The sequence below is a fragment of the Mesitornis unicolor genome, unplaced genomic scaffold (genome assembly GCF_000695765.1).
Source record: "Mesitornis unicolor isolate BGI_N332 unplaced genomic scaffold, ASM69576v1 scaffold5064, whole genome shotgun sequence".
Classification (NCBI taxonomy): domain Eukaryota; kingdom Metazoa; phylum Chordata; class Aves; order Mesitornithiformes; family Mesitornithidae; genus Mesitornis; species Mesitornis unicolor.
This window is the reverse complement of record NW_010181925.1, coordinates 1-10146: the sequence shown is the minus strand read 5'-3', so window position 1 is coordinate 10146 and position 10146 is coordinate 1. Positions and strand designations below refer to the sequence as shown.

The 10146-nt window shown below is 54.8% G+C and overlaps 1 protein-coding gene and 1 non-coding gene across 2 annotated transcripts in view; one reads left to right on the top strand and one right to left on the bottom strand.

Moving 5' to 3' along the window:
* VAC14 (Vac14 homolog (S. cerevisiae)) overlaps positions 1-7326 on the bottom strand; it is a gene marked incomplete at both ends in the record, with an annotated part of 9045 nt that extends 1719 nt beyond the window's left edge. The window contains 8 exons of the mRNA XM_010183578.1: positions 338-490; positions 742-876; positions 1534-1640; positions 2631-2740; positions 3285-3392; positions 4402-4464; positions 5006-5173; positions 7176-7326. Coding sequence (XP_010181880.1) covers positions 338-490; positions 742-876; positions 1534-1640; positions 2631-2740; positions 3285-3392; positions 4402-4464; positions 5006-5173; positions 7176-7326 — 995 coding nt within the window. The remainder of the gene's footprint in view (positions 1-337; positions 491-741; positions 877-1533; positions 1641-2630; positions 2741-3284; positions 3393-4401; positions 4465-5005; positions 5174-7175) is intronic.
* A 689-nt stretch (positions 7327-8015) lies between these two features.
* TRNAG-GCC lies at positions 8016-8086 on the top strand. Its single transcript has one exon. It is a non-coding gene; the product is annotated as a tRNA-Gly (tRNA).
* Positions 8087-10146: the final 2060 nt, after the last annotated feature.

Below are 10146 nucleotides of genomic sequence, written 5' to 3'. Positions count from 1 at the left end.
CTCTTCCCGTGTTATGTAGCAAAACGCTAGACGTTGAACTATAAATTATCTTTTTCAGGTCAACTTAATGACCAAGTCGAAGTGAGCACAGTGAGGGGATGGGGCTGCTTACCAGGGAACGCAGCACTGCAGCACCGCTTGGGCTCCAGGCCGGAGCAGTGACTCTGCTATGCAGAGGGGACCCTCTGTGAAACAGGACTCCAAGGCTCAAAGCAAGCACAGAGGTCCAGAGTGCCCTGAGCTGCTCCAGGACACCAAACCAACTCAAGAACTTCTTTTGAGGACCTTCCCTCATCCTTCCTTACACCTCCAATGGTTCAGACCAACAGAGACTCACCAGCGGACGCTGTCTCTGGCTTGGAGAGAGACTCCTCCGAGGTGGGCTCTGCCAGCAGGGTCATCGACTGCTTGGCCTCATCCATTTCATCGTCCTCTGGGATCACCAGCTTCATCAGGCTCTGGTTGCACACGTTTGCCACCTCCTTGATGTCTGAGTGGAGGCAGTGTAAGGAACACGCAGTTCCAGCACATGGCTAGATGCCACATCTGACCAGGCGTGGAGAAGCCACCGCAGCCCCACCAGGGCTGCCCCAGCCCAGCTACTGCAACCCCCCTCACATCCAAAGGACCAGTGTGGGTTTAGGACTTGGTAGGAGGACCCACACCCCAGGGGCAGGAAGCAGGCGCTTCCCTGTGGGCTACTGCGGCAGGAATGGGAGCAGCTCCAAGTTACAAGGATACTCTTCTTGCGATCATCGTAGGAGAGACATGGCAGCACAGCTGTCAGGATCCCTGAGGAGTAAGGCAGCATCACCCGGCCGGCCAGCTGGATGAACTCCCTCATCCAGCACATGGCCGTCAGCTGGATCAGGTCATCTGGAAGACACAGGACAAGCAGAGGTGAGGGAGAGGACAGCACTGGCAGCTGAGCAAGCTCCACAGGGCAAGGACTGCCTGGAAGCACAGAGCTGCCTCTGCTCCATCCAGAGTTGCAGCCAGACCCCAGTCTGGGACAGTGTAGTCCCAGAGGAGATAGATAATCTGAATCTGCAGTGAGGTTGAGTTTAAACACAACCATTAGGTTTCAGAGTTAACACGGTTCAATCCACAATCCAGTTTTCCACCTTCACAAACATTCGGTCAAACTTCCCAGTACATAAGGGTATCTCCTCTGTCACGTCCACAGTGGTTGTGCAGCATTTCAAGAGCAGTTTACGCTCAGTAAGTGCTGTACCTCACAGCAGACCCACAGGAGCTACAGTGCAGCATTAACACAAAGTACCTGGCACATCACATTTAACTGTCCTGCCAACGCACCCAGTGCCATCAGAGCTTAAAATAAGCCTCTAAGGAGATTCTTCTATATATGCTGGATATCCACAGGTGCCCTCCACAGCCACTCCTGGCCTGAATCTATGGCTGGGAACCCAGACCTATACCCACGGGCCCCCCCCCCAGCCACTCCTGGCCTGAATCTATGGCTGGCACCGCAGACCTGGAGGCGGATGCTACAGCTCAGCCCTGTGCACTCACCCGCTGCCTGGCAGTGGATCACCAGGATATTGGCCATTTCTGCAAATTTGACGCTGGAGGGGTTCTTCTTGATCTCCTTGAGGAACTCGCCAAGAGCCACCTCGCACCTGCAGAGAGGCAGAGCAGTCGGTCAGCGCTCCGACACCTCGGATGCACAAGTTATGGAGACCTCCCATAGCCTCCTACCTGCACACAGAGCTAGGATGCTGGTGGCACGGCACGCGTGCCTGCACACGGGGACAGGGCCAGGAAGGACAAGGCTGACAAACTTGTCCTGCCCCAAGGCAGAGACTCCACACAGCTGTGAGGATGGAGGTCCCAGTGCCCAGAGCACCCCCTGCACCTTCCCGCAACCACCCGAACGGCCACAGGGGCTCTGCTGAGCCTGAGCTGTGCTGGGGATGGGGAGCACAGAGGGGAGGAGCAGGGTGGGGGCTGATGAACCCTGGAGCTTTCAGTGCTTGTTCCTCAAGGTGTGCACAGTGGGAAACACTGAGGATCCAGTAGGGCTCAGCAGTGGGATGGAACCAGGCCAGTCTCACCACCCACTCGTACCCTACAAAACAGGTCCAGTTACTCTCCCAGTACAAGGAGTAACGATCCTCTGACCTCCTCGAGAGCACCCAGCCAACTCCTGCGCTTCAAAGTGCCTCTGCTTTGAGGCCAGCACACATCTGAGGAGCAAGCTCACAATGTTTGCTTCTTTTCTCCACCCAGGAGATGCTGGGTTGGTGCTCGACCTTGCTGAGAGAGGCTTGCATGCTGCAAGCTCATTCAGAGCTCATACCCCATCCTAGCAGAGCCTCTGCAGCTTTGATATTGGGTGCAAAGGCCGGGAAGGCAACACCCTCAACTAAGCCAAAACAGTTTGCTCCCCAGCACAGACCATGGTATCCTCCACAGCCGCTCCAGCCACAACAAACTGGGGCAGCAAGGCCTTTGCCAAGGACACTTTTCTCCACTGACCAGGCCAGCTAGACTGCTCCATCTCCCACCATGCACAAAGGGTTTCGCTGCAGTTACACAGAAGAGATGCAAACAAATGAAGAGGGTGGCAGACAGTGAGCAAGACACAGCCCTCTCACCCAGCCACTCACATTTTCCGTATCTCCTTGCTGTTGTCTCCCAGGATCTGGAAGAGCCCATCCAGGATTTCTGGCAGGTAATCCAAGAGGTTGATGTCAGGCACAGACTCTAAGACCAGGATCTAGCTCAGGGGAGGAAAAACCACAAGAGGTGAGTTTCGGAGAAGCGAACTAACATCACCAGCACAAATCTGGCACAACAGTGAGGAATTCAGAGCCGAGCACGGCCGCCTGTGTGGGATGGGAGGAGAAGGACAAGACGACAGCGTGGAGCTGCCCATCTTGGAGCAAAGACAGAGCAACATCCCTCCATCCCAGTGTTGGAAAGCAGCCTGGCACTGTCCCTGGGAGACTGTAACCTCCAGACCACAGTATATCTGTTTATATAAGCAACACTTTGACTGTACTTTCTAACTTAGTGTGTAAAGTTGGCAAAAGTGCAGCATGATGTTCCCGCAACTGCAACAGCGAAGTGGCAGGGAGCTGCGGTTTTAAAGAAGCAGGCGAAAAACTCTGCTGGCTTAAAAAACCTGCCCAAGTAAACTCAGCTGCCTGAACTCACACATTGCTGCGGACATTTGCTGTTCATCCAGACACGGGGTGCTGACAGATCACGGTATTTTGGAGCGTGAACGGGCAGACACGCGTGTGGCCACGCGCACCTACCCAGGATATGATGAACTGGCGGGCGTACTGGTTGTTGGAGTAAATCCTCTCACGCAGCAGCGGGATGAAGCCTACCAAGTCAAACTGGTTGCTCTCTGTCACGATATCCTGCAGAGCCCAAGCAGAGGGTGTTAGGAGGGGTGGCCACCACCCCACGCCCACACAGCCACCCTCACCCAGCCTTTTTTAATGCACATGACAGGAAAAAGATGACAAGCAGTTGATGCACGGATCTGTGGGTCAGGAGTCCTGGGGAGAAGGAATCATGAGGTCTGTTCAGGGGATGAGCCAGAAATCCCCCTCGGGCAGGGACTAATGCTGAGCAGGAACCCAGAGAGGGAGGCTCCCGCCTGCTGTGTGCCAGCCTGGCCGAACAGGAGGAGGTCTCCTCAGTGGTGTGCTGCACACATGAGCGAGCACCTCTGATATAAGCACATGTGTCAGGGGTGGGAGAGTCCCCTGGCTTTCCTTTAAAGCTCTTCCTACACGCTTGACAGATCTTGCTGCACGGCTCAGCCTCTCACACCAGCGCGGTGGAGCAGATCTCCCAGCAGGGAGGCTTGCAGCAGGCAGCGAGGAGACTGCATTAACTGCTGTGTGCTAACGAGGAGGAGCGGGGGGCAGGACCTGGCAGGGAGCCACTCACCTCTGGGTAGCAGAAAAGGAACTGGGAGATGTGTGAGAGTAAAAGCCCATCGGCAGGAAGAACAGGAACAGGAACCAACTTCCCCACCCTGAAGCAGCAGAGCAGCTCCTCTCACACTGCTACTCACTCAGCCAAGGAGGAGAAGCAGAGGAGCAGCCCTTCTGCTGCCTGGGATGGGCTGCAACCCTACTTGGACTAAAACCTTGCTTCCCCAAATGTCTGGGTGCCAAGAGCTGAACACACATGTGGCACTGCGATAACCTATCAGCCCCTCAGCCCAGCTGCCTGAGAGCACCACCAGACCCTCAACCTAAGAGGCTACGGTTGGTGAGAGAAGAGAATGTTTTGATAGTGGCCACAGGACTGAGCTGAGATGGTTTCAGCAGCTACAGCCTTGGAGAGTGACACATCCCCAGTCACGACATGCCCACTGCCTGCACGAAGGATTCTCTGCTGAAGGGGGAAAAATACCTTGAGAAGCCGATCGAGGAGCTCAGAGCCGCTTTTGACGTTCGGGTCGGGATCAGCAGCCAGCTGTGAACGACACAAACAAGAGCTGTTGCAGCAGTGGGGCCCACGTCTGCTCCCTGCTCTGCAGTGATGCTCCCCGCAGGCTCCTGGGACTGGTGCTCTCCTTTGGCATTACAGGAACGGACACAAAGGAGTTCCTTTATCTCCAACTGCTTGTTAGGCTCCAACAAATTCCCCAGAGGGACTTCCTAAGGGGGATATCAAGCACCACCACCTCCCCCAGCTACGCCGGTTTTGATGGGCCAGCAGCCATGCTCTCAAGGAGCACAGAAATACAAGTTTCCAGTGCAAAGCTGCAAAGACAGGCACATGAAGATGTGGTTTTAACCCTAGAGCCCCCACAAAGCCGTAGTGCTGCAGAGCCACCTTGCCTGCAATTCTGTCAGCCTCATTTCCTAATACTGTTCAACAAGAAGCAGGAAAATAAAGACAACCTTGGACAGCTTGGCTGGTTTGACTCGGAAAAGGCGAGGACTAAAGAGCAAGTCTTACTTCTCCAGCATGAGAAAGAAAAACAGATGGGGGTTGAGAGGAAGCTTCTTACCTTGCTGAGGCCGTCAAAGAGCACATTGAAGTGTGGGAGGACGGAGCCCCTGGCCACCTTGACAATGTTATAGAGCGCCTCGCAAGCGTAGTACCGCAGCCGACTGTCGGCATCGTTGAAACACGTCAGCACCGGCTCGATCAGCTCCTTCAGGTAGAGCCCAGAGTCCTGGGGACAGAGGAGGGTGGTCAGCTGAGCACCGCGCTGCAGGGAAAGGGAGGAGATGGCGCTGCTCTGGAACCTACTACAAAAATTCAGGTCCGTGATGGCTTCGTTCACCTATACTGGACAGGATTTATTCACGACTTTTGAATTTTATTATTGAAATTACTGGATTTTATTATTTATAGTCACCTGAGCAAGCTCAGAAATTGTTTCAAGGGAGTCTACACCAGTAACTGAAGCAATTTCTGCAGCTGTACTTGGCTGGTTTTGATTCCCAAAGATGAGCAAGAAACTTGGGCAGGTATTCACCACTCACACTGAGAACCTTCCGAAGGAAGAGGGGCTGCCTCCTGGGCACTCCATTCATCTCTGCCTGGAGACCACAGAGAAATCCGTCTCTGCCTCCCTCTGCCCTGCAGCCGGGGGATGAGGCAGATCCCCAGCAAAGCCAGCGGTCACCAGCCCCCAGCCAGGATTTATCCCACCCCACCAGGGGTCTCTGCAGAAATCCACCGAGGCTTCCAGGACCAGGGAGAACATCCCAGACAGCAAAGGTGGTCTTGGTCTGTTGGGCTCTGTGTAATGTCAGGAGCTGGGGATCGTGGAGGAGCTGGTGACACAGGCTTCACAAAAGCCAGACAACCAGCAGTCCCCAAAGCACCGTCCTGCCCTGTTGTCAAAAGCCCCGCCCTCCCCGTTTGTCCCCAGAAGCACCGACTGAACAGTGGTCCCAGCCACCAGAAGAGAAGCAGCTTCAGCCTGTGCAGCTGTTTATGGACAAGGATTTAAGGTGGACACATGATATGACTGTGGGGCTCCGATTCCCAGGTGAGATTCATTTTAGACACTGAAGTCTGTCCTCCTGCGCCATGGGAAAGCCACACTAGGCTGACCTTGACTCTGCCCACAAGCAAATATATCTGATAACAAGGTCTCCTCCCCAGCCAGAAGGCTTTTGTTTAAGGATTCACTGACACAACAGCAGAACCTTCAGACAAAACCAGAGGTAGAGGCAGAACGTTGATTTTGTTTAAGGATTCACTGACACAACAGCAGGACCTTCAGACAAAACCAGAGGTGGAGGCAGAACGTTGGCTTGTTTTGAGGTTAAAAACCCCCTGCTTTGGGAAAAAAGACTGGTACTTCCCAAGCATCTAGAGCAGGAGATAGCAAGTAAATCAACAACGCGCAGACTAGCAGAACAAAAAGTTCAACTCCCAAGTATTTCCAAGGCCCCTCAAGGCCAGCAAAAGCAACTCCTCCGTCCCCAGAGCAGCTCTGGCAGCAGGGAGTGCCTGTCCCTGCACTGTGCAGGAGCACAAGGTGGGTTACATGCCCAGGCTGAGGCAGAGCAGAGCACTGCTCATTCCAGAGGGGAATGTTTTGCAAAGAGCCTCTGCACTTTAGCAAGAGGACAAAGATGGGAATGATGCTCAGAAGCCCTCGGCCACCAGTGTAAAAGCCATCAGGCTTGAAAGCATCTTCTCAGACCGATCAGGACTGTCATTAGAAGGGGAATAAATGAATTTAAATCTACCTCATAGCTCTTCTAACAAGCACAGCTTGCTCTTGCCCAAGCCCTCTGCTTTCTTTGACGCTTACTATGGACCAAAACAACTCCTTTCCTTGCAGGCACTATCAAAAACCAGCCATGTGGTTTGGTTCAAAAAGCCCAACGGAGCCGTGAGCCTGCAGAGTCCATGTTCCCCTCCATGGGGACCTGGGTGCTCCGGCAAAGCCATGGGGGAAACTTACTGAGCTTGTTCTTGTTAACGAACTGAAAGACCAGGAGAACGACCTTCATTTGGACAGAAATCAGGCAACTTCACGTGGAAGGGACATCAACGTAAAACCTCCAGAGCTGGACTGATGCCCATCCCAGCCATATGCTGCAACACAGGGAGGGAGCCAGGGAGCTGTGGGGCTGCCAGCCCGAGCGTCTCCATTGCTGACCGAGGAGAAGCCACCGTTCTCCCACAAGCCCAAAAACCCCACCCAAACCTACCTTGCCCAGGGCGATGGAGCAAGCGGCCAGGCCAATGAGTCCTCCTTTCCGGCTGTGTGGGTGCTGGGAGAGTGCGAACTCCTGCGACAGGATCTGGATCACGTGTTTGATTTGGGAGGTGTTGTTCTGAGACACGAACTCTCGCACCAGCCTGGGGAGAGAAGAGGAAAGCACCCAGGGGGCTTTAGGTTCTCTCCGATACAAATGCTCGGGCACCCAGCTCCCCGCTGCTGCCAGAAACAGGGATTTTCAGCCACGACAAACGCCAGAGAAAGCAGTACCGAAATGAGGAACACCCAAGGAACCCAGAAGCGAAACCAGAGCTCTTCCTTCCTCCCCACTCACACCCAGTGGGGCTCACTGCCCTCCTGCTGCCCCCATCCTGCAGCCTCCCACGCCGTTCACAAACTCCCAGCCCAGGATGGGCTCTCAAGGGCCACCTCACCAGGGCTGCACGCTTGCAGGGAGGAAGCCACCAGGTCAACAGACAAACATCCTCTCCAAAATGTACCATTTACCCCTGACACAGCACAGGATGGCAGCACAGAACTGCTCAGCGTGCACCAGGAGCGCGGGTGGCTCGGCGGGGAATTGTTGCCCACCACTGATATAATGCAAATACAACCCAAACCTTAACAGCAACCAGACAAGGATTGTGCATGCGATACCTGCTCCTCCTCAGGAACCTGCGGCTCCTTACCCAGAGATATTTAACCCATCAGCTGCAGTTAAACGAAGGGACCTGCGACCCCGCTCCAGCCCATGCAGCCACTCCAAGGCCCTGGCTGTCCCTGCAGCCAAGCCAGCAGCCAGCTGTGCAGGCAGCAGCCAACAGCTGGAGCATTGGTGGTTCAGTGGTAGAATTCTCGCCTGCCACGCGGGAGGCCCGGGTTCGATTCCCGGCCAATGCAACTCCTAATTTTTCCTCTTTTTTTCCTTGACTTCTATCCATAATGTAGACCCAAGCATCTCAAAATCTCGGCCTATATATGATCTTTACCTTAATTTCCAACACAAGTGCAAAAGCTTCCAGTGCCTAACTCCACACGGGTTTCTTTTTAGCACTACGTTAAATCTCATGCTGCCCTCCCTAGACGGGTGTCACCAGCCAGTCATCCACTTCATAATCCAGGAAAATTGTTATACAAGATGTTTATGAACTTCTTCCCCCAAAACAATTAACGTCAGCTCTGTTCACACCCTGCTCTGAGCAAAGCAGCCACCCCCCCCTCTCCCTTGGGGCATCACACAGCCCCCCTTGGCCTCCCCACTCGATCCGCTCTCACAAACTGCTGCTTCAGGGCAAATGGCTCTGACCCTGCCCCAGCAAGCAGGAACACAACCAAACTCAAGCAGCATAGACCATCAGGGTGATCCTTTTACTGCCCGGATTTAACAAACAGGGCTCTGTTTGAACAGGAACAACTTTACAGACTTCTTTCAAGAGTTTAAAGGGCTCAAGATTTCACTAACGAGACAAAAGGCACCCAACAGCAACGCGCAGCGTCAGACACGTTACCAACCAGAGAAGAAGGAGGTAGTGGAGCTGAAAGGCAACGAGTCCCTCGCTCGATGCCACAGACACAGGAGAGACAGTGCTGTGAGGGGTTTAAGCTGATCTAAATCTGTGTCTCTGCAGAAAGGGTTGGCCCTTGCCTTCTTTCTCCTCATACCCTTCCCAAATTTGGTTTCCAGCTCGATGGGCTGAATTGGCTGATCCCAAAATCAGACTTTGGTTGGCATAAGCCAACTCCATAACCTTAGTCCTGGGGCAGAATAAGTTGGAGCAGGGCTGTTTGGATAAGCAGCATCACCCTGCGCAGCAGCAAAGGGCAGCCCTGTGGCTGGGCTTGCAAGGACGATGCAGCACATCTGCCACAACCCACCCTTAAGAAACTATACCCATGAAGAAGAGAGAAAATGAGCAAAAGATAAACACGTTGAACAGAAGAAGGGGCTCGATATATTAGCTTTGTACCCAAGCAAACAGTCACCCCATCCCAAGGACTGTTTGCTGTCAGGTACACCCTCCGTGATTGAGGCACATGGTTTCCACTCCATCCCCTGCCGAAACCTGAGCAGAGCAGCTCCCTCCCTGTGTCACTGTCTGCCATGGTTGCTCCCCTTGCAGGCTCACCCATAACTCACCCTTGGGCTCAGATCATCGCCCCCAGCCCCTACGCTGGGCTCTCCCTCGAGGGGATGCTTCAGATCTCCTCTGTGAGCTGAGCTCTCCAGCAGAGCCTGGGGAGGACGCAGCCCTTCCCAGGCAAAGTCGTGGACCAGAGCGGCAGAGAGCGCCCAGACCAGCGCAGTGAGAGCAAGATGATGTGCAGGGAACGCATGTGGGCAACGCTAGAGGGGGCACAGCGGCACCAGCCGAGCTTTGCCTGGGATGCTCGGAAAGGAAGGCCTGAGCTCCACCAAAACAGCAGCAAGGCAGGAAGGGCTAAGAGCAACAGCCAAAGGTGATGGCAGGCACTTCCCACCTCCGCAGCTGGGATCGAGCATGGGATGAGTTCAGGTGAGACCTCGGGAGAGAGGTGGGATGGCACCGCAAGGTGATGAACCCAGGCTGATGCGAGACAAGCCCTGGATGGCAGAGGCTGGTCCTGGCCCTACACGGCTGTCCTGGTCCCTGCCCGCTGCCCAGTGAGCCCCTCATGTCCCCCAGGTGCGGCCAGGGCAGGGCACAGAGCTGGACACCTGTGCGAGTGCCACAGAAAAGCAAGTGCCGCGTTTCCAACGAGCTTCTAAAGTTATGCTGCTCAGGTGTTTATTTCAGGTGGTGCTGTGTGACCGGGCTCTCTGCGAGGGGCTCGCTGGCACAGCCCCTGCCCTGGGACACAGCCCTGGGCCGGCTGGACCCCGCTGGCACCCAGCAGCTGCGGGGCTGGGAGATGAACTGCAGTGACCGGTGATGCGGGGACGGGACACACGGAGCAGCTCAGGGGGAGCCCCTCCTGCCCAG